At 54.7% G+C, this 24198-nt stretch overlaps 1 protein-coding gene across 1 annotated transcript in view; it reads left to right on the forward strand.

Annotated features, from left to right (window-relative positions):
- SH3RF3 (SH3 domain containing ring finger 3) overlaps positions 1 to 24198 on the forward strand; it is a 328669-nt gene that overhangs the window by 298755 nt on the left and 5716 nt on the right. Inside the window, exon 9 of the mRNA XM_062210075.1 lies at positions 18343 to 18677. Within this exon, the coding sequence (XP_062066059.1) occupies positions 18343 to 18677 (335 nt within the window). The remainder of the gene's footprint in view (positions 1 to 18342; positions 18678 to 24198) is intronic.

Below are 24198 nucleotides of genomic sequence, written 5' to 3' on the forward strand. Positions count from 1 at the left end.
TTTTAAAATAAAGTCAAAAAGTGAAATTCACTCCAAGAGCATATTTATTCTATTAGACCCAACATGCAAAGCATTATTGTTTGAACACGTACTATAGGTGTGTATATCAGTGACTGGCGATGAGGTATTTTGCCTGTTTTCACATGAAGTCTTTGAAAACCCTGTGAAATGTGTGAGTGCTTCCCACGTGCTGCGTGCGGCTGGTTTGAGGCCAGAAATCGTCCTGTTGGCTGGCCTTCCCGGGCTAGTGGTTTAGCGGCCGTCTCTTAGCTTGACCACGCTCTGTGACTGGAGCCCTGTGCACGGGAAATCAGTCTTTGGATTAGAGTGCATTTGCCAGGGTTCCAGGCGAGCACCCTGAACGCTCGTGGTGTGTTTGTGGCGAGGGTAGCCTCTCCCACTCCTCTGGGGGAGGTTACCAAAGCTTCCTTGACCAAGCAGAACCCGCCCACCACCCGTCCTCAGGATGCAGGAGGCAGAGTGCCCCAATAGATGAGACTAACGGGGCCTTCCAAGCTGTGCAGGAAAACCAGGGGATGTGGAAAGTAGGTATTTCCCGTTCTGCACCCCGAGGTTTCCCCTCCCCGCTGTGGCGTGACTCTCGGGTACAGAGTCGGGTCTGCAGGTGTCTGTGTGCGGAGCGGTGCTTGCACTCCCCTTGCCTTCCTATGCATGCAGCTGATGGGATGCAGCCGGGCTGCTTGCTACCTGTGCCTGCGAGACGCTGGGCTGAAGCTGTCCATCAGTCCCGTAGCAGCTGCATCTCGGGGATGCCCACGGGCCCCTTGGAGGACGCCCTGCCTGTGTGGAAGGCAGCAGGCCACAGCTAAACATCCTTGGCAGAGATGTGCCAGCCCCCAGGGCAGTCCACGAGGCGCTGTGCGTGGACTATGCTCTGTCAGGCACGGGTCTGGGAGCTGGACACTGGCCAGCAGCTGGGCTCAGCTTGGGGAACAGCCTCTCACCCCCTACCCCGACCATGACTACAGCTTTGGGAACTCAGCGGTCCTGTGTGTGTGTGATGAGATCTTTCCAAGCACTTGGTGCTCTCCAGATGCTGCTGTGCTTGAACTTTCTCTGGGGAAAGACAGTGAGCGCCCAGCTCTGCTGTCGCTGTGGTTCCACAGTGTCTGGCTCTGCTGAAACCCCACCCAGGTGCTCCCGGGCATGTGAGAGCGAGAGCGTGCCTGAGGGGTCCTGGCACCATGGCGGGGGACTTTCTCTCAGGAGCACGGGACATCTACGTGGTACTTATTGCAACAGTGGAAGGCTTGGGGGGCTGGCGCTCCGCTGTTATAGAGCCACGAGGCTGGGGCCTCTGCACCTGCTGCCAGCCCAGCCTGACCGGCACGGTGTGGAGGACTCTGGGGACAGTTCTGGTACTGACAGGGTGGCAGTTCTCTCCACGGTCCACATCCTGAACCAGAGCTGCTCTTGGGCCCAGGGCGCCTGCCAGTGTGAGCGGGAACCTCTCCAGATGCCCTTCCTGCCCTCCTGCCTCGTTACAGGAGCTCCCTGCAGAGGCTGCCTGTGGCCAGGCCATTAACACAAAGCCCCGGGGAGCCGCGTGGGCAGCCCACCGGAGACAGCCTGGGAGTGCTTTCTGGGCACTGTCTCGGTCTGTTTCCTGCTGTGGTGACAAAGTCCCCGAGACTGGGTGATTTGTACAGAATGGAGGCTGCTCTGTCTCATGGGCTTGGAGTGGTCCAAGAGCACGGCTGGCATCAGTGAATCTTCTTGCTGCACCAGCTTGGCAGGGATATCATGTGGTCAGACCAGGCAAGCTGCCAGCTCAGGTCTTGTCCTCTTGTGAAGTCCCAGATGCCACCACATCGTGACCCCTGTGACCTCATACAATCCTAACCACTTCCCAGAGAACCCTGCTGCAAATGCATCAGGCCTTGAACAGCTGGGGACACATTTGAACCACAGCAGGCCCCTGTGCCGGGGCAGAGCAGGTGGAGAACAGGCCTCGGGTAGGAGGTGGTTCCGACTCAGTGGTTTGTTCAGCTCTGGACAGCATGGGGGACTTGTCCAGCATTTGGGCGCCTTTGATTGCCCAGGGATCCTCTGCCTGCACTGATCCTGGGTGGAAGACGAGACTCCCCAGGGCAGCTCTGAAGCTACCAGCTTGGAGCAAGTTTCCAGAGCTGCTGCTAAGTGCAGGGCACCCAGGGCTGCCTGCACCCCTGTGTGGTCTCCCAGCCTAGGGCGATGGGAGGTGTCCCGGGCATGGGGAAGAGCCAGGGCAGGGAGACCTGGAGTTGCTGGTCTTCAGAAGGCTCAGGGAGTGGGCATCACTGTGGTCTTCTCATCAAAGTCTTGGCTCAGGTGCCTTTGTACAGGGTATGGGTCCAACATCTAGAATGTGGCACCCAGAAGTCAGAGTAGACGGCAGATCTGCTAAGAATTTTAAGCAAATCATCTATAGGATTTTTGTAAAGATTTATTTATTTACTTGAAAGTCAGAGTTACACAGAGAGAGAAGGATAGGCAGAGAGAGAGAGAGAGAGAGAGAGAGGTCTTCCATCCACTGGTTCACACCCCAATTGGCTGCAACAGCCAGAGCTGTGCTGATCCGAAGTCAGGAGCCAGGATCTTCCTCTGGGTCTCCCATGTGGGTACAGGGGCCCAAGGACTTGGGCCACCTTCTACTGCTTTCCCAGGCCACAGCAGAGAGCTGGATTGGAAGAGGAGCAGCCGGGACTTGAACCGGCGCCCATTTGGGATGCCGGCACTGCAGATTGCGGCTTTACTCGCTATGCCACAGTGCCAACCCCGATATATAGGATTTAAGTTGTCCTTTTGCAGCGGGAGAGATAAATTTCATGCTTGAAACAGCTCTCCGATGCCAACTGTTTTGAGACTTCATGAACACATCAGCACCACAGGCTGTGGACCAGGCTGTTACTCCAGGGAAAGTCATCAGGAGGCAGGTGCCTGTGCACCTGTCACTCACTCTCACCTGTTAGTTACAGGCAGGCTGGATGTGGCCCAGCAGAACACAAGGGGCGGGGGTTCATAGCAGTGCAAGGCTCGGCCCCGGCAAGGGAACACAGTGGACCATGGCTGGTCGCCAGGGAGTGTCAACAAGGCGATTGCAGGAGAACGTGACAGGCTCAGTACCAGGAGCCAAGTGTCACAGAGGAGGTGCCCAGCCAGCTCAGCTCGGGGCAGGGAGCAACTCCCAGGGGACAGCAGGGAGCACCTCCCAGCTGAGGGAGAGCCTGGGCAGAGGCTAGAGGATGTGGCCCGAAGCGGGAGGGGCCTGAGCCCCTGGGGCAAGTGGGCAGCTCTTGTGCCACGCTCAGCACTGGGAGTTCTGAAGGTGCTGGGTAGGTGGTGGGATCTAAGGTCTGATCCAAAGGCCTTGTGCTCCCGGCTCCCTCAGAGCTCTCAAGCCCTTGCACCCCTGCCTGGCTGCCTGCGTGACGCTCTCCTTGCTGTCATGGTTCCTGCGAGACACTTGCCTTCTCTGTGGCCTCTGCCACAGCATGCTTGCACCACAGGCTTGAGAAGGAGCCATCTGGAGGATTTAGACCAAGGTCTGGCCGGGTGGCATGGATGGTCGTGCTGAGCACACAGCAGATCAGCGTGTGCTGAATGCTGATGTAAAACCTGTTTCGCAAAAGCCTCCGAGTGCTTGACTGACAGCCCCTAAGGATTGTCTCACTCACAGAAGGCATCTGGTGACTTAAGAGAATTGGGGGGCCAGCGCTGTGGTGAAGCGGGTAAGGCCGCCACCTGCAGTGCTGCCATCCCATATGGGCGCCGGTTCGAGTCCCGGCTGGTTCCATTTTCAATGCAGCTCTCTGATGTGGCTTGGGAAAGCAGTAGAAGATGGCCCAAGTCCTTGGGCCCCTGCACCCACGTGGGAGACCTGGAAGAAGCTCCTGGCTCCTGGCTTCGGATCAGCTCAGCTCTGGTCATTGTGACCATTTGGGAAGTGAACCAGCAGATGGAAGACCTCTCTCTCTCTCTCTCTCTCTCTCTCTCTCTCTCTCTCTTTCTCTGCCTCTCTTTCCCTCTGTGTGCAACTCTGACTTTCAAATAAATAAATAAATCTTTTTTTTTAAGAGATAGAGATTTGGAGAAACTGCATCCAGTTTAGTTTCGCTCCGTGACTCACGGGCACGTCTGTTGGCTGTCTGTGTTTGGAGGTGATAGTTTCAACTTCACAGTATCATGGCATACTGGGACTGCAGAGAGCGCCTCTCAAGATCTCTCCCCTGAGCCTCTCACTTTTCACTGAGCTCCTGGGGTTCAGCAACATTGAGAGACATGCCTGGGGTCTCACAGCATTGGCCAAGAACCTGGCCCAAGAACCCTGGTCTCCTATCTCCTATGTGTCATTCACCTTGGGCGTCTGTTCTGACTGTGGTGACCCTCCCCCATGTCCATGGGAGGCCATGTCCAGGTGTATATGCTTGACCCTGAGTCCCACAGGGAGATGTCCAGGGTAGGGACATCAGGAGGTCATGAGACCAGCTGGGAGAGAGCGGGGCGGGGAGGGCGCCTACAGGGTCTGCCTTCCAATCCTGCATCGTGCTCTGCTGTCACCGGAGCCCACACGACTGTGAACCACTTGACCAAGTCCGTGAGAAGGACATGGCCTGTGCAGTGAAACTTTAGAAGCTGCTTTGGTCTGAAAGGAACAGGGGACTTGGCAGATGAACCCGTAACAGCAGCGGTGCAGCCTGGCCCGTGGGTGGATGCTCTGGGAAATATGTTTGCAGGTGAAGCTGCCCTTGATTTTCTATACCACACCCATCTAAAACACACACACACCAGAGTACTTCAGGAAGTTCATGGAAAACGGAATTAAAAAGTATGTTTGTTTTGGCTCAAAAAAGCTTTTGAAATCCATGCATATGGGTATATATGTATTTGTGATATATGGTACACTTTTTTATAAAGATTTATTTTATTTATTTGAAAGACAGAGTTATAGAGAGAGGGAGAGACAGAGAGAGAGGTCTTCCATCTGCTGGTTCACTCCCCAGATGGCCATAACAGCCGGAGCTGTGTGAATCTGAAGCCAGGAGCCAGGAGCTTCTCCCAGGTCTCCCACATAGGTGCAGAGGCCCAAGGACTTGGGCCATCCTCTACTGCTATCCCAGGCCATAGCAGAGAGCTGGATCAGAAGAGGAGCAGCCAGGACTAGAACCGGTGCCCATATGGGATGCTGGTGCTTCAGGCTGGAGCATTAACCTGCTGTGCCATAGTGCCGGCCCCATATGGTACACATTATAATAGAAAGGCACATGTTACTCAAGAATATAATTTCAGATATTTTTTAAAGATTTATTTATTTGAAAGTCAGAGTTGCACAGAGAGAGAAAAAGACAGAGACAGAGATAAAGAAAGAGGTCTTCTATCTACCAGTTCACTCCCCAAGATGGCTGAAATGGCCAGGGCTGGGCCAGGCCAAAGCCGGGAGTCAGGAGCTTTTTCCAGGTCTCCCCCGTGGGTGCAGGAGCCCAAGCACTAGGGCCATCTTCTACTGCTTTCCCAGGTGCCTTAGCTGGGAGCTGGACTGGAAGTAGAGCAGGCAGGACATGAACTGGCACCCTTATGGATTGCCGGCATGGCAGCAGAGGCGTAGCCCACTGTGCCACAATACTGGCCCCTGCAGTTGCAGTCTCTGGCCTCCAGATGTATTACCTCCCAAGCTGGGGCTCCCTGCAGTCAGCAGGTCCTGCCTTGGTCCACCCCCTTACTCTGTGTCTCAGACGCAGCTTGGGAAGGGCCCCCATCAGTGTAGACACAGCCGAGGCATTCCCAACTAGAAGCCTGCCTCCCTGCCGTCACAGGCTGGCTGATGCAGCCAACACCACAGGGCGTCGGTTAGTTCAACTTACAGTTAAGCTGAGGGAGCTTTGTGCTCGATGGGTGCCAAAGCCATGGCACCCAGATCAGTGATAGACAAGGGCAGAGCTTGCAACAGAAATTGGAAGCAAGTGGGACGAAGATCCTAAAGCATTTCCTGGCAGAATTTTAACAGGAGAAGGTAAAACACGGCTTGACCGGTGCAGCCCCGAAGACAAAGCACAGTCAAAGTGACAGCTCCCCAGAGCTGGAAGACATCCAAGAACTAAATTCATGGCAGCGGCTTTAGGATGTTCACGGCATTTTGCTTGTCGGCATTCCGGAAGGCCAAATAATTATCTGCGTATTCCGAGAGATTGAGGAAGTTAGCGAAGGTTTGCGGAGGAAAACGCCCTGGGAGGCTTCGACCGAGTGTCCTCCCGCACTGTGACAATGATCCCGCTCTTTCCTCTCACAAATGCGGGCAGTTTCATCAGTTTTGATGCGAAGTCTTTGGGCACCCAGTGTGCAGTCCTGACTTGGCTCCTTCTGACTTCTTGTTCTCAAACCTTTTGTGAAGTTAATTGTGTGGATTTTTACTTGAAAGGCAGAGCAACAGGGAGAGAGAGAGAGAGAGACAGACAGAGAGAGAGAGAGAGAGACAGAGATCTCCCATCCACTGGTTCACTCCCCAGCCAGGGCCGTGTAAAACCACACCCATCAGGATCTCCGGCGTGAGTGGCAGGGCCCAAAGTACTTGGGCCATCACCGCTGCCTCCCAGATGCGCTAACAGAAGCTGGGTTGAACGTGGAATCAGGACTTGATCCCAGGCGCTCGTATGGGCTGCAGGTTTTCTATTCGAAAGCAGCAGCTTAACTCTGTGCACCACAGTGACAACCCTAGCTCCCTGATCTTAAAAAATCATCAAAGGACTTTTTTTTTTTTTCCTGTTTACAAAGTGAAAAAAAAAAAACACTGGTGAGTTTTCCAGGGCCCATCAGCAGTGGACTCAATGGCTGGTATCATCACTTAAAATAGAGTCTTTGTTTTTTAAGATTTTTTTTTTTTTTAATTTGAAAGACAGTTACAGAGAGAGGTAGACACACACATGCACACACACATACACACAGAGAGAGAGAGGTCTTCCATCTGCTGGTTCACTTCCCAAATGGTCACAATGACCAGAGCTGTGCTGATCCTAAGCCAGGAGCCAGTAGCTTCTTCCAGGTCTCCCACATGGGTACAGGGGCCCGAGCACTTGGCCCATCTTCTGCTGCTTTCCCAGGTGCATTAACAGGGAGCTGAATCGGAAGTGGAGCAGCCGGGACTGGAACCAGTGCCCTTATGGGATGCTGGTGCTGTAAGCTGGGATCTTGACCTACTGTACCACAGCGCCCGCCCCTACAATAGCGCATTGGTCTCGGTGGAGTTCATGTTGAAATTTTGTTTTTGCCTTTTAATCCTATTTTTATAGGAAGTGTTTGAAGCCCCCTTGCCTATCTCTGAGACTTCTTTAAAAGATAGAGATTTAGGCCGGCGCCGCGGCTCAATAGGCTAATCCTCCGCCTTGCGGCGCCGGCACACCAGGTTCTAGTCCCGGTCAGGGCACCAATCCTGTTCCGGTTGCCCCTCTTCCAGGCCAGCTCTCTGCTGTGGCCCAGGAAGGCAGTGGAGGATGGCCCAAGCCCTTGGGCCCTGCACCTGCATGGGAGATCAGGAGGAAGCACTTGGCTCTTGGCTTTGGATCAGCGCAGTGTGCCAGTCACAACGGCCATTGGGGATAAGCCAACGGAAAAAGGAAGACCTTTCTCTCTCTCTCTCTCTCTCTCTCTCACTGTCCACTCTGCCTGTCAAAAAAAAAAGAGATTTGATTTTGCAATTTTATACACTTAGCATGAAATTGAAGGGTGTAGGCTCCTTAAAAATGAACCCTATGGGCTGATGCAGCCTATTTATGACAAGATACTGACAGGGTGCTTACTGATCTCAGCCACGGGAGGTTCCATTTCCTGGTTCATTTTTCCTGTGTCCACCAAGAAATATGGATAGAATAGGGGCCGGCATTGTGGCATAGCGGGTAAAGCTACTGCCTGCAGCCCTGGCATCAATATGGGTACCGGTTCAAGTCCTGGCTGCTCTACTTCCAGTCCAGCTCCCTGCTAATGGCCTGGGAAAGCAGTAAAAGATGGCCCAAGTGCACCCACGTGGGAGACCGGGTTGAAACTCTTGGCTCCTGGCTTTGGCCTGGCTTACCTCTGGTTGTTGGCAGCCATCTGGGGGAGTGCACCAGCAGATAGAAGCTCTCTCTTTCTCTGTCTCTCTGCCTCTCTCTCTCTCTTTCTCTCTCTCTCCTTCTCTGTCTCTCTGCCTCTCTCTATATATATATGTTCGTCTCTGCAGCTCTGATTTTCAAACAAGTAAATAAATCTTAAAAACAATGAATTTTTATGGTTTCAGTTTTGTACCTGCCATTAGAGCCTGAACAATGGAGGGAGCCTAAGAAAGTGATTTTAGTCGGAGGCATTAAAGCAAAAGTCATCTGTGAGCGGTAATAAACCTTAGAAATGGGAAAGGATTTGTGAGTCACATGTCACAGTTGTGGGGACTCTGTCACCCTCCTAGGGCAATAACTGATAACTCATCGGGGCTCTAGGGGCTGTACACCCCAGTGCCTCATCAGTGCCCTCTCAGATAGCAAGAGGAGCCTGGTAGCACGGCTGCTGGTGGGAAACGCAGACTCTGGAGCAGCTGTGACCCCCTGGGCGCGCTCGATTCCCGCATCGAGTTTGTATTCCGGTCGCCTACAAAATTCTAGCACTGTGCACCACCTTCCTGTCCAGCTGGCCACAATTTCACGCTGCTCATAAAGGCTGCCCAGGTAAACTGGATGCCCAGGTAAACGCAGCTGGTGGAATCAATTCGAAAGAAAAACACCCTCACCCCCTTACAGCACACCAGAGGCAGTGCCTGCAGGTGGGACCCAAATGGCGGTCTCTCCCACGAGCAGACGCTGTCAGCACGATGAGGCAGCACTAACATCGTGCAGAACTTGTGGGCGCTTTCCATCTTGATTGTCTAATGGAGAGCGTGCCAAGAGAGAACAGCTGGTGTGGGAGGTTGTGTTTTGTTCAGGCGCCCAGGTAGTGGGAGGGCGCTGGCATTCTCTCACCTCTGTGGGATGAGACAACTTGATATTCCCCTTCTCTTCGAGGGCGAAGTTCCTCTTGGGACAGACTTGGTTTTTATTTGCTTGCTATGTTATCTGCCTGGTCATGCCTTCTGGACCATGTCTCAGTAAATGGCAAGGCACATTTGCACGTAGCTTAAGAGTGGAATCATTGATCTTTTCAGAGCATTCACATTTCATCTGTGTCCCAGGTATGCCTAACAAGTCAACTTGATGAACATCTTATTGCTGTAGGATCTCCTGATTGGGACCAGCAGTAATGACCACACAGGCTGCAGCGCCCGCCTTCTAACTCTTACTTGTTCTCTCCTTCGTGTCAAAAATCCCCTTATGAATCCCTTGGATTTCAGTCTGTTTAGTATGATAGTGGGAATAATGTGTTCTGTCACTCAGGGAAATGTTTTACAAAACAGTTGTTGGTTTATATCTGTCAGGGGTCTCCAGAGAAGCAGCACCAAAGAAGATGTTAGGGATAGATGATAGGTAGATAGATTGATAGACTGATAGATTGATAGGTAAGAGGTTGATTGATAGATAAGAGATTGATTGATAGATGGGAGACAGATACAGGATAGACACATAGATAATTTGTTTATTTTAAGGAAGGGGTCCATGCGGTTGTAAAGGTTGATGGAGCCAAGCTCTGCAGAGCAGGGCAGGCCAGCAGACTGGAAGCTCAAACAGGACTTGAGACTGAAGGAAGACATTCTTTGTCCCAGGATACTCTTCCAATTGCTCTTAAGGCCCTGGCCTGACTGGGTGATGCCCACTCACATTGCCAAGGTACATCCTCCAAAGAATCTCTCATATTGCAAGTCAACTGACTGTGATAGTGAATCGCACTACAAAGTAGTAACATCTGGATTAGCATCTGACCGGACCACCGGGGCCCAGGGCTTAGCCAAGCTGACACAGGGCTTAGCCAAGCTGACACAGGGCTTAGACAAGCTGCCATTTGTCAACTTGGCGTCCCCCTGAACCACGCCTGAGTTTCCAAACAGAGGTCATAGCAGCGCCATGCTTCTGCCTGACGTAGTGCAACTGAACACAGCTGGAAGCAGACTGGTGCTTTCCCCAAGAGAGAATGCAAAACAGAGTCTCCCGATGCTGCTCCCTCTTCTCTTGCATGGGCCATAACTTAAATCCTGTGATGTAAATGCAGTACATCTTTTGTGTCACGAGATAAGCAGGTAAGAGAGGGAAGAAAACAAAGATTTCCTCCATACGCACACACACACACACTGTGCAAGGCCAGGTGCAGGGCCCACAGCAGCTCCCTGGGGACGTGGCTATGGCTGTGGCTATGGCTGTGGCTGGTCTTTGAGGTGAGGGAAGAACTCCATTTCCAAGCATGACAGTTAATGCATCAGGCTGAGTGAGAAGAGAACTCCCTATGAGGTTTCCTTGATCCCTTTTGGGCTACAGTTGTGGGCCGGTCGTGTCCTCACAGAGCTGGGCAGGAGTACTGGGAGGTCCATGGCTGATGCCACACACTGGTGATGGGAAACTTGGCACACTCAGGAGCGGGATGCATCCTGTCCCCATGCGGCAGCAATGCACAAGATCCTCCAGTGGCCCTGGTGGGACTCTGGCCAGAGCAGCGCCAGGACGCACAGGCCACAGGCTCTGGAACCAGCTGCATTTACACAGGCTCTGGCTCCTGGGAGCTTCCCACTGGGGTTCCCTGGCTGCACCATGTCACAGGTGCTTTCCCCATTACTGATGCTTCTCTGCCGTCAGGGGAAGCAGTGGGCAGCTCCAGAGTCCGTACACCTGGGGTAGAAAGCAAAGCAAGGCCAAGTCTCCGCGGGAGGGCAGCACCCTTCCGGAACCAGCCCGGCCTGCCCACTTGTGAAGAGCAGCACCCCCCACCCCCGGATCCCAGAAGTTAAAACGGCACCTCTCACGGTTACCTGTAAATCTCCAAGTGCTTCCGGGTCACCTGTCTGCCAAGCAGACTCTCTGTCCCTCCTCCACCCCCAGCACAAACCCACATGGTGGCGGCCGGCCCCCTGCCTGCCTCGGGCTGCTCAGAGCAGGACCTTAAGTGTGAGAAAGGCAGCCGGGTACAGCAGCCCTGGCCGGGCCACTTCTGCGTCCCCAACAGCTTGTGCTGCGAAGCCTCTGTCAGGGAGGGAGGCCTTCTCGACCTTGGCCCTCTGGGGCCTGCTGTGGTTTGAACGTCCCCTGCAAAAATTCATGTTGAAAATGGCAGCAGTGGTGAGAGGCAGGGCCTTGAAGAGGCAGTTAGGGCATGGGGGCTCTGCCGTTACGGTGAGGTGGGCTCCTGGCGGAAGGATGAGTTTTCTGAGTTCAGCCTGATTTGTCTCTGTCTCGTGCGTGCCTGTTGGGCCTTATGCCAGCTAAGGGCACAGCACAAGGGCCCTCACCAGATACCGGCACTGACTTCTCAGGCCTCCAGAACCGTGAGCTTGGTCAGCTGCTGTTGCTTCTAAAGCAGCTGGCCTGTGTTCTGTCACACACGCGAGGACAGACAGCCGGTTCTTGGTTGCAGAGGTCTGTCATGTGCGTGACAGAATGTTGGGCGGTACCCCTGTTTCTACCCACTAGGTGCCAGTAGCACGCACCCCAGTTGGGACAGCTCTCTGCAGACACTGCCTGATGTCGCCTGGTTAAGTGCTGGCTGCTGGCGTGTGAGCCAATGTCTCTAAAGCTCTGAACTGAGTGTTGATACTTAGGCTGGTTACTGATGCTCTTGAACAACTCATTGCTCTTTGCAAATTGTCAGAGTCCTCACTTCATTCCCCGAAGTCTCCTAGGCCTGCCCCCTAAAAAAACCCCGGGGTAAAATTCAGTTTATCAGGACGCACCCCTGTGGCTTCCCTGGGACCTTGCCCAGTGCTGATGAGTGGTTGGAGGGCGGAGCTCACCCGAAGTGTTCTTAGCAGAAAGACAAGCTTTTTAAAAACTTAGCCTCCTAGAACAGGGAAACTAAAGAAGGCCCTGCACGGTTCTGCTCCCACCAGGAAGAAAGGGCACAGCGTGTGGGGGTGGCACCAGCCTCCCATCACTCACGCCTCAGTCCTCCGGGGTGGGGAAGTCCAGGATCAAGCCCCCACCTCCCCAACGCCCCCTGGCCGACCGGTGTCTGTGAGTGCTCACTTTGGGGTTTGTGGAATATTGCCAGCAGGATTGTGGGGCCGAGGGAGGCGCTCAGGGAGAGGTGGCCTGAGTGTGCTGTGCCCTGCAGGGAGGGGAGACCCCATGGGGGACAAGAGTGGCTGGCCTGGGGAAGCTTCTGGGGGCGATTTCAATGCTCTCTGTGGCCTGTGGGCTCCGTCTCAGTGCCCCTGCTGGGTTTTCATTCCCTTGCTCTCTCTGTTCCTAGGAAGCTGTCTGTGATGCATTTAGACCCCGTGGGTCAGGTTTCCTGGGCTGTCAGGAAAATGGGTCCTTTGCGTCCTTTCCTGCCTCACAGCCCAAAGGCCCATGGGTGCCAGGTGTCACCATGGTTTCGACAGCCGTGCTGTTGGGGCCGATGGCTTAGGTTATCTCCATGTCTCCGGGGAATGTAAGCTCCAGCTCTGTTCCTGGCACCTCTCCTGGCTGACGTCTCCGCTGTTCCTCCGGTGCCTGGGGGCCCTGAATTCACTGTGCCCCGCTGTGTCTATGAACTTTCCCAAGGAAGCCTGTTGGACTGTGCTTTCCTTTTCCCATTCTTCAGTGAATTTTGATGAAATGAGTTGTGTCCCTGTAGTGTTTAGCATGGCTTCTGGTAAATGCACTTCTGTCCGCTGTGGCTCCTGTAACTCCAGAGACAATTGTCCATAACTTACGACTGACTTTCACTGGCAATGGATCTTCATTGAGGCCCACATTTCTTTTTCCTTTTGCCAAGTTTTTAGACTAATGATCTGTAAAACAATTTAGGCCCCCAGGGGAACCTCTGTCTCAGTCATGGCAAAAGACTCGTTATGTTACCATCCGTACGTCTCACAGTGTCCCCGCAGCCCACAGGGAAAAGGAGCGCCTTCAGCGCCCAGCTGCTGGTTCTTTCCCATGCGGTGTGTGTAAGCACACAGATGCACACACTGTTTTCTCCATACAACTGCATCCTCACCTCTGTCACATGCTCGTGTGTGGATACAAGGGCACTTCAAAAAGTCCATGGAAACGCAATGAAAAATGTGTTTGTTTTGGTGCAATTTGGTGAAATTCATGCATAATCTTTTTCAGCATACTCATTTTTCGAGAACGTTTTGAAGTCCTGTCTGCCCAGCTCTGATGCTGAGAGCGGGGACTCCTGGCCAGGTTTCCTGCCTGCAGTGCCCCTCCAGCCCTGCCGCTTGAGCTCCTGTGCACCCATTGTCACCAGGCGTCTCACTGTGCACCTGGGGAAGAAGGAGCCTCACCTGGCACCTGGCCGGCAGCTCAGACTCACAGAGTCAGAACAAGCGCTCCAGGCAGAAGGGCTCTGCTTTAAAAGCCACTCTTGTGCCCACGGCGTGGCCCCTTGGTGGGTGCCTGCAGCCCTGGGTGTCGCCATTGAAGGACTGGGGAGCCCCTGTCGGCTACATGCTCTCCCCAGGCGAGGCTGTCAATCTCATTTGATTCATGCTGGAAACGAACTAGGTCCCCGGTATTTTGCAAAGTATTTCGTATTTAAAGATGAGCACTGAAAACAGCAGCATGGTCAGTGAATTCTGTGGGATGCATTCGCAGTTTCAAAAGGGCTCTTAGATTTGCCATCTCAGCATCCCCATGAGGCAGCTGGCGTCCTCCCCGTGTGTGGAAGGAGAAGCGAGGGTGGGCTGGGGTCTAGCTCCAATGCTGTAGGTGCATAGCTGTCCGTGTGACAAGAATGGGAGGCCGCGAGCCAGGTGGCCGGTGGCAGAGTACATGGGCATGGTGGGCGAAGGCCTCCCAGCTGGCAACAGCTGTGTCACCTATGTTGGGAGATGACCAGTGCACCTTCTGGGCAGGACCTGGCTCAGCAAGCAGGCCAGACTGTCTGGTTCCCATGGAGGCTGCACGGACCGGACTTTCGCCATCCAGAGGGGCCTGGGTTAAAAGTGACCTCCACCCTGCGGTGTGGGGAGTGCTAGCTGTGGATAGAGATGCAGAGTGCTGCTGGGGAAGCTTGTTAGGGCCAGGGACAGTGGCAGGGACAGTGGCCGGGCTGCCAAGTTCTCCTCTTCCCTCCAAGCCATTGAAGGTCACTAACTTAGACCTGGTCTTGGGAGAAAGCCAGCAAATCCATCTTCGATCCGTTGACCTCTGGGTTATGGCCCAGCACACGTCCGCTGCGCCACTCTGCTGATTGCAAATCCATCTTAATACACACTCTTGGTCAAAGGAAGTTGCACCGTGTAAGATCTCTTGCCTTCCCATGGAACTGCTCCCAGATCCATCTGTAAGCCCGAACTGGCCATGGCCAAAGGGGCCCTTGGCCAGTCCTCACCTGCGTCATTCCAGGCCACTGCTCGGGAATGCTGGGAACGTCCGCCTCCGTATTCCAGGAATTCCGCAAGCATGATGGTTGCTAGTCTGCGGAATTCCACAGCAATTTGTAATAGCTGGATTCTTGAGGCATTAGCACAATTCCATCCTGGAGGCTTTGGGAGAAGGTTTTTCCGGCCATGCTATTATTTGTCCAGGTCAAAGTAAGAAAGAAATGACCAATCCTGTTTAATCCTGGAGCACTGAGACGGGAAGATGACCCACCACGTTTATCAGCCGCTCACCTTTCCATAGCCTAGAGCTGAGGCTGGGCGTCCCTGCACGTGTTCTGAGGCCCAGCACCTCCCGTCTCAACCCGACAGGCCATCAAAGCATCGCGACCTGTGGTGCCCTGCAGTGAGCGTTGCTCAAGGGCACACAGGCCCCTGCCCGCTGCCCAGAGTCCTCTGAGGAACAGGTGCTGAGTGCCTGCCTGGCCCTGAGCACCGCACCCAGCCCTGGGATGCCCGGGTGAGCAGCAGTGACAGGGCTATGCCTCCCAGTGCTCATATTCCAGCCAGGACTCAAAGGGGTGGGGCAGCCTGGTCCCTGTGCAGAGGGAGACACGGGATGGGGGCAGGAGGCTGGACTGCAGGCCACCTGCCCCTGCCAGGCCTTCCCTGCCTCCCTGGGCGTGGAGGAGGGGCCGTGTCCTCAGACCCTGCCACGGGCTCAGGCTATATGCCCAGGCAGGCCCCAGCTTTCCCCCTGGCCCTTGTCTTCTTCCGTATGCACCAGGGGTTTCCAGCCTCAGTGTTGGTGACATGTGGAGCAAGACAACCCTTAGCCCTGGAAACGTTGCCCATGCAACATCTCCAGCCTCTGCCCACAGCGGCTAGTGACACTCCCTTGAGTTGGGACAATGCAGAATGTCTCCAGATGTTGCCCCCATCCCATTGAGACGCCCTGCTGCAGGCCGGGCCTCCTGGGGAAGCCATTCAACATCTCTCAGGTCCTGCAACTCTTTCCTTCCCGGCCTGTGCAGGAGCCGGCCATGGGAGCCACTGTGTCCCCTTGTCCAGGGCCACCTGCCCTGCCCGTGTCACCAGCCTGGCCGCACCGCCTCACCCCAGGTAGCCCACTCACTCCCAGCATTCTGCCCCGTTTCTTCTCCTTTCTAGCTTCTATCCAAAGTGCGCTCCAGGGAACCCCTCCAGCTCCGCCACTATAAAGCATTCTGAAGAGCAGCCTTAGGAAACGCCACACTGTAAGCCACCAGCCTATTGAGGGGTCCAACTGGCAGATGGCTCTAAGCTCCCTTCCCATTTTCTGTGCAATCTCCAGGACCTAGCATGGTGCACGAGACGTTCAGGAACAGGTTCCTACAGGGGATTGGAGCAGAGACAGGCTGGGGGCTGCAGGCCCAGCCCCCCCATGCCAGCAGGGACACTGGCAGACAGGATGGAAGCAGGTGTTCCGAATGCCATCTGTGATGAACTCCCACCTGGTGGGTTGGAGGAGCAGCAGCTGGCCCAGGGCTTTCCTTAAGACATTCCTATCCCCAAGCAGCTGGGGTCTCTGGAGACCACCACGACTGAGCCAGGCTAGCAGCTGCTGGAACGTGGTTCCTTGTGATGACTGTCTACTCCCATGAGACCCCTGGGGGGAGGCAAGAGATGAGCAGGGGCCTGCACGCCTGGGGTGCTGTGGATGGGAGAGCCTGCTCACTGTGCAGGGAGCCACCCTGACAACGAACACCCCACACAGCCCTAAGTTGCATATCAGCGAAGCTGCAAGCTCCTAAAGGATCCCACTGCAGCTACTAGCCAAGTAGAATCAGGAAGCAGAACACCTCAAAACCTCAAGTGACTTAATGTTGCACATACACAAGTGTGCACATTGAACTACCGACCTCCTGTGGGACGGATCCGTAATCCTTCCCTGGGCCTGGCGAGAGAGGAGGCACCGCCTAGCACAGCCAGCCTGTTTGGTTTCTTGTTCCTTCCTGAAGCCGAGCCTGGCTCTCCATTCTGCAGGGGGCAGGCTCATGGGTCATGTGGGCCTCAAGGCCCAAGGGGGTAGCGAGACGCTCCTTGGCCAGCAAGCACAGTCCCTCTGGCCACGGGACTGGACCGTGGGTGGCGTCAGGGCCCCCTGAGTGCGTGTCCCTGCTGAGACTTGGTCAGTGGAGGTGGCTTAGTGGAAGGTGATGCATCTCCCTGTGTGCGCGTTTTCGGGAGATTTCAACACCACTAACTCCCGCAGAAGCATTTTGACCATCCAGAGAGGGGAGGTGGAAAGAGGACGTCCTCCATCTGTCCCCCTTAGGGTCTACAGACAGGTCTAAGGTCAGAGGAGACCCTTCCGTGGCTGTCCTTGATCCAGTGGCTTCAATGTCAGACCTCCACCCACTGCCACCAGTCTCTTAACTTCCACTGGACGTGAGAAAACCATGAAAATGTCCAGACTCCAAGGCCAGCACATGGTTAAAAGACTCTGCCTCCCCCATCCCCGGTCTCTCTCTCACACACACACACACACACGCACATGCACGCACACATGCACACATGTGCACATACATGCACATACTTGCATACACACCTGCACAAGGCACACATGAACACCCATACATGCACACAAACACGCAGGCATACACACATGTGCACATATATGTACATGTGACACACATGTGCACACAGACACGGCATGCATACGTGCACACAGCTACACACATGTCCACACTCACAGTCATACACGCACATGCACACAGACACACATGCATGTCCACATACCTGCACACAGGCATACACATGCGCACACATACGTGCACACAAACACGCACACATGCACATATGTGTACGTGTGATGCACACGAACACACATGTGCACACAGACATGGCATGCATATGTGCACACAGATACACACATGTCCACACTCACACACATTCATACACATGCACACAGACACACATGCATGTCCACATACATGCATATGTGGGCGCCCACACACACCCCTTAGCCCCAGGGAATACGGTGCTTTTTCTCTCACCCGTGCAATTTTCTTAGCCTGTCGGGGGGCAGTGGTGCAGGCCACCGCTGGAGGGACTGAGCAAGACCCCTGCTAGTCATGGGGATGCCCAGAGTACAGCACAGAGAGGAGCAGTGCTCTGGGGCTGGACGAGCGGCCAAGATCCCCCCCTGGGTCTCGCCATCCAGCCTGACTCAGGCAGGCATCCAGAGCCTGCGCAGACTCCACAGCGCATGAGGCCTGACTGGAGAGGTGCCCTTGGAGCCGGAGGAGCCTGGGGTGTTCCGTGAGGCCCCTGGGGCTGGAGTTCTCCGGACACAGATGGTCACGGGGTGGCGTGGACTCCGTGGGAACTGGGAAGGGGGAGCGCGCTGGGGAGGGGTCTGGAGGGTGGTGAAGCCAGACCAGGGCCTTCTGGTTCACTCAGTGGTTCTGCACCTGAGGACCCATGGCCCGAGTGGCCTCCCACCCAAGCCACCTGCGGAGGAAGAGTTTTTTATTGGGTATTTGCCAATGAGGGATTCAGGCAGAGTATGCCCAGGGGTAGGGCAGTCCACGTTCCTTCTGCTGTTGATATGCCTTGTGCTAAGGGACAAGCCACCCCCCAGGAGTGTCTGCGAGTCTCACAGAAGCACACACGTGCACACACCTGTCCAAACACACAAATGCATGCCTCGGCATTTCCTGGGTGGCACAAGTCGTTTTGTACAGAAAACGTTGCCCGAGGTTTCCAAATGACTGTCCCGGCTTTCGCTGCAAAAACCCCGGGATGAGGCAGCTTATCTCAGGAGGGCCTTTGCCAGGTGACCTTGAATGTTTCCAGGTGGGACGAGCCCTCCTGGCTCCCACACAAGGGGAGTGTGTGGCTGGCGAGGGCTGGCGAGTGTTAACCGGGGCTCTCCGCCTGTGTCTCTCCAGAAGGAGAAGAAGAGCGGGCTGCTGAAGCTGCTGGCCGGGGCGTCCACCAAGAAGAAGCCACGCTCCCCGCCGTCCGTCTCTCCGACCCACGACTCCCACGTGGCCGTGGACGCCGTGCTGCAGGGCGCAGTGGGCCCGGAAGTGTCCTCGCTGTCCGTCCACGGCAGGGCCGGCTCTTGCCCCATAGAGAGCGAGATGCGAGGAGCCATGGGGCTGGAGCCGCTGCACAGGAAGGCCGGCTCCTTGGATCTCAACTTCTCCTCGTCCCCTTCCCGGCAGGCATCTCTGTCCATGGTTGCCATCCGGCCCGAGCCCAAGCCGTTGCCCAGTGAGAGGTAAGGCAGGGCGTGGGCTTGCGGCCCCATGGCTGTGCTTTGGGGCCCCTGAGCTCTCAACCGGCTTCAGGGAACAGAGACAGTGGGGCTCCCCGAGGACGGGGTCTACCAGATGTTCTCTGGGTTAGACAGAAGCCCTCGGTCCAGAGCTTAGTGGTGAGCATTGGAGACCGAGTCTGGGAGCCGGGGCCATTGCACACGTCTTGACACATGGGCTTCTTGCATGTGGGCCTGCAAGGGTTGCATGAGGAAATCAGTCAGAATTGACATGGCTCTGAGAGCAAATGGTGAGAGGCCTGCTCGGAGGGTACTGTGTGCCGTGGGGTCTCCCTGGTGCTAGGGGGCACTAGAGCAGCCCTCCTTGGGCTCTCGCATTATACACCATTATCGGCTGCCCCTGTGTGTGTGGGGGGGTGCATGAGGTTGAACCATACAACATTGCTTTCAATCATTTTTGACCCAAACCAGCAGTTTGATACAGTTCAGCCGAGAGAGGTCCAGGTCTGGCAGCTGCGTCCAGCTGGGGTGGCGTGGCTGCAGGTGCCCAGGGTCAGAGTCACTCGAGGGTCAGAGACACTCAACTTCTTGCAGGAGCCACTGTCTGAGAGCCTTGCAGCCTCAAAGGCCCCCCAATGCCGGCTGGGAGGATTGCAGAGAGATGCCCTGGCTGGGGAATGAGGGTAGCGGGAAGACCCCATCCTTGTCGAGTTCCAGCATTGCTTCAGAACGAACACAGAAACCTCTTCCCTAGAAAACGATCAGCATTTCTGCCAGAATGCTGGTGCCTGTAGCCCGAGAAGGTGCTCCATCCCAAGCACCGGTTAAGCCCCGGGGCCACACTCCTGGTGCCACGTGGGAGATAGGCAAGGCTCCATCCCGTGGTAACCGGAGACTGGGCATCCACACATGGCCTGGATATTCGATTTATGGACATTGAAGCTTAGGTTTCCTACGATTTTCTTACATTCTGAAATCTCCCCCTGGTTTTGTTTTCAACCATATCAAAATGTGGAAGCCTTGTTAGCTCTCAGATCGCACCAGTAGCCACAGGCCACCCTTGGCCACCCCCGTCTGGAGGAGGCTTTGGGGTGAACCCACAGTGGCCGGGAGGCCCAGGGTTACCAGAGATCCACCTGCACGGAGTCTTGCAGACACGGCTTGGGCCTGCAGCCACCAGGTAGAGGGAAGGCTGGCACTTACTCCTGCTGTTTGGATGACAGTAGCTGACGTCTGGGGGTGTATGCGGGGCTGACTGCCAACAGCTGATACGGATGCCAGCGCCAGTGCCCAGAGCGCCGGCTCACTCTCTCAGGCCTCCCTCTTCCCGAGGGCCTTACGTGTCTTGGACCAGTGACTGCCCCTGAGAGCCTTATGCAGTTAGCATCCCCATTTTACCCATGAGGAAGCAGGTTCCGTAAAAGGCTTGAGATCGCAGCGAGTTGGCAACCACGCCAGAGATTCACTGAGGCCTTTGGATCCTAAGCATGGGTTCTAAGTAGCTTCAGTTTGTCGGGTGTGAGGTCAGCAGCGCCCAGGGTGTTCATAGGGCCCACAAAGGGAGCCATGGTATCTGTGGATTGAGAATAATGTGACACACGACACAGCCCTGCCAGGTGCAGCATCTGCTTCTGCACCCTACACACACACACACACACACACACGATACAGAAGGAGCCCCAGGTTGACACAGGGCTGCTGTGAACTAACTAGAAGGCTGCAGGCCGGCTCTGTGACTTGGGATGGGAAACCACTGCAGCTCGCACTGGGGACCCAGGGGCAGGAAGGTTCTGACATGGAGCAGCTGCCCCTCGTTGGAAGATCCTCCCCTGGCACTGGGAGGGGAGAATATGTGTGTAAGAGTGTGAGTATATGTGTGTTTGTGTGAGTGTGAGTGTATGTGATATGCATGTGTGCTTGCATAGTGTGTGTGTTTCTGTACGTGTGTATGTATGTGTGGTTTGCATGTGTAATGTGTGTGTGGTGTGCATGTGTGCTTGCATAGTGTGTACAAGTGTGTGTCATTCTGTGTGCATGACTTTGGTGTGTGCATGGGCATCTGTATGTTGTGTTTGGTGTGCATTTGTGTGTTTGAGTGTTTATATTTGTGGTGCACATGTGTTGTCTGTGTGGTGTGCATGTGTGCTTGCATAGTGTGTGTGGTATGGTATGCAGTGTGCATGATCATCTGTATGTCGTGTTTATGTGGATGTGTGTTTCTGTATGCATGTTTGTATGTATGTGTGGTTTGCATGTGTTGTGTGTGGTATGCATGTGTGCTTGCATAATGTGTACAAGTGTGTATCATTCTGTGTACATGACTTTGGTGTGTGGTGTGTGCACAGGGTGCATGGGCATCTGTATGTTGTGTTTATGTGCATGTGTGTGTATGTTTCTGCATGTGTGTTTATATGTATGTGTGGTGCACATGTGTTGTCTGAATGGTGTGTGTGTGTGCTTACATAGTGTGTACAAGTGTATGGTGAGCAGTGTACATGACTTTGGTGTGTGCGCAGTGTGTATGGGCATCTCTATGTTGTGTTTGGTGCACGTGTGTATGTGTTTGTATGCATGTTTATATGTATGTGCGGTTTGCATGTGTAATGTGTGTGTGGTATGCATGTGTGCTTGCATAGTGTGTACAAGTGTGTGTCATGCATGGTGTGTGCAGGGCGTCTGTATGTTGTGTTTGATGTGCATCTGTGTGTTTGAGTGTTTGTATATGTGGTGCACATGTGTTGTCTGTGTGGTGTGCATGTGTGTGCATGGGCATCTGTGTGTTCTGTTTGGTGTGCATGTGTTTCTGTATGCATGTTTATATATACATGCGGTGTGCATGTGTGTGTGTTTCTGTATGTGTGGTGTGCCTGTGTAATGTGTGTATGTGTGGTCTGTGTGATATGCAGGGGTCCAGGACAGGAGCACGTGGACAACAGTGCAGCGCCACCTGGAGTTTGGAGGGTGCAGCAGCAGGTGCCGCACCTGGAAGGGCTGTGACAGGTTCATTCCATCCCCTCTCCCGCCACAGGAAGCAGGCTCCCTCAGACCCCTCCACTGTGTCTTCAAAGACAGGACTCCCAGACTCCTCAGGGAAAGGTCTTGAAAGGCGCTGCTCTCAAAAGTGACCGGAGTCTCTGATTGACGACTTCAGAGAGTCGCTCCCAGTCTCTGAATACGCCGTCTGATCAGGAGCTGTTGTACCCAGAGACTCCCAGCGCCCTCCACACCCCCACGCTCTGCGGAGCTCGCTGAAGGGAAGCATTTTAAACACAGCCTAACCCAAACTGCTAGCCAGGCCCAGAGACACTGCCTCCCTGCATGTGGGAAGCCAGAGACCGCTGGTGTCCCAGGAGCCCGGACGGGTTGGAGCTGCGGTTGTGACAGGGACGTGCTCTCCCTCAGCCGGAGACGGCTCCAGAAAGGGAGAGGGCCCTGGCGCTGTGCACCCTTGAATGAATGATCCTTCGCAGCTCACTTTGCAGAAGGAGCAGTTGGGGTGTGGCTGCCCTGCGCTCCAGGGGCGAGAGTCCCTGCCCACGAGCCAGACACTCAAGAAGGAGGGCCTGGCGTGTTCAGACCCCCTTGTGGTTACAACAGTGGGGATGCTGGCAGGCAGGGGCCCCGGGGCAGAGTTGAGGTCCCCACCCCACAATCCGGAGCAGGAGCCACTAGCTCCGGCTGCCATAGGGTTGCTGCCCGGGGTCTCCCAGGCCATTCCCAAGCACAGACCCTCTGGGGACCCATGCTAAGGACCAGGGAACACAGGGAGAGCAGGTCTGCGTGCCACTGAAGGGAATAAGCTCGGGGTGGAGGTGCTGCAGGGGGCGCTCCAAGGGGAGCCCACCACCGACGCCCCACCCCCGACAGCCGTGCCCTGCCAGCCGGCCAGCCGCACTTCCTTCTCACGGAATCCTCCATTCTCTGTTGACACACAGCGTGCTGGAGGCTGAGTCACTTATAAAGAGGTTTGTTTAGCTCACAGTGCTGCAGGTTCAGGAACGTGGTGCTGGCATCTGCTTGGCTCTAGTGAGGTCCCATAGGTGCACGACAACATGATGATGGCACCATGGTGGGAAGGCTTGCAAGAGGGGAGATCCTGGGTGGGACAGGAAGCCAGAGGGGTTTAAGGGCAGCCAGGCCTGCTCTTTATCTAACAACTCGCCCTTGTGGAAACTAAACCAGTTTTCAGGAGAAATATATTGATCGCCTTCCAAGGACAGCACCCCCAATGACCTAATCACCTTCCACTAGACCCATCTATGAAAGGGCTCACAACCTCCAGTATCACCACGCTGGGGACAAGCTTCCAGCACATGAACCTTTAGGGGACACACTCACGACATCTCCAACCATGGCAACCCGTAGGAACCAGGCCCACAGCATAATGGGCAAACCAGAGGGCCAGTTACCAGTCCCTTCCAAGGGCACTTAACTCTGGGCCGTGCATACACACTCTTGTCCCTGTAACAGTAAATACAAGGAGCCGAATTTCTGGAAGCTGCTTAGGGAACTTAAAACAGAGTGCAGATATGAAATGCAAATGTCACATGGCATCGAATTAAAACATCTACTGGCCCTGTCTCCCCAGGGGCCTCCCCCAACCCTGCAGGATGCTGGCTGCCTTGCACCTCCATGGTATTGCAGAGTGGCTGGTTAGTACATGAATGCATCTGCCACCCATAAGCCATTTCACCCCAAACCTTGTTCTTCATCTCTTGAACCCTAGTGCCCACATATGTTAAATGAGGATATAAATAGGAATAATATTTGGGAAGCATCTGGAGGAATACTTCAAAGTCACAGGTGTACGATAAACAATATATACTACGACCTACATAGTAAGAGCAAGATAATAATGATGGGGATGATGCTCCAGTGGCTGGTCCAGTATTCCCCCCATATGTCCTTGAATCCAAGCTCATCCTTAGCAATCTTGGTTTTAAAGATTTATTGACTTATTTGAAAGTGCGTCTGTTGGTTCGGTCCCCAGTTGGTTTCGATGGCCACTTGGGCCGTCCTCCACTGCTTTCCCAGGCCCATCAGCACGGAGCTGGATGGGAAGTGCACAGCTGGGACTTGAACTGGCACTCATACAGGATTCCAGCAGCGTCGCAGGTGGTGTTTCACCCGCTGCACCACAATACTGGCCTCATCGTCCCTAGCTCTTGCTGGCTCGTAAGTTGTTGGGCTGTATTAGGACTTGAAAGTTTGCTTCGATCTATTGTGTGTTGTGGTAGGCACAACAATGCTGCCTCAAGATTTCTGTGCCCTAACCCCTGAAAACTGTGACCAGAACAGCATCAAGGTGACAGGTGGAATCAAGCTTGCTGACCAGCTGGCCCTGACAGACGGAGATGGTCCTGGGGCATCCGGGAGGGCCCAGTGCAGACAGGAGGCTCCTAGTAGTAGAAGAGGAGACTGGAGTCTTGTGATGTGGAAGGGACTTGACCTGCCCTTGTTGTCTTCGAGGGTAGAAGAAAGGGCTCCAGAGAAGGAGGTGAGCAGCCTGTAGAAGCTGGAAAAG

Source organism: Lepus europaeus, chromosome 13 (genome assembly GCF_033115175.1).
Source record: "Lepus europaeus isolate LE1 chromosome 13, mLepTim1.pri, whole genome shotgun sequence".
Classification (NCBI taxonomy): Eukaryota; Metazoa; Chordata; class Mammalia; order Lagomorpha; family Leporidae; genus Lepus; species Lepus europaeus.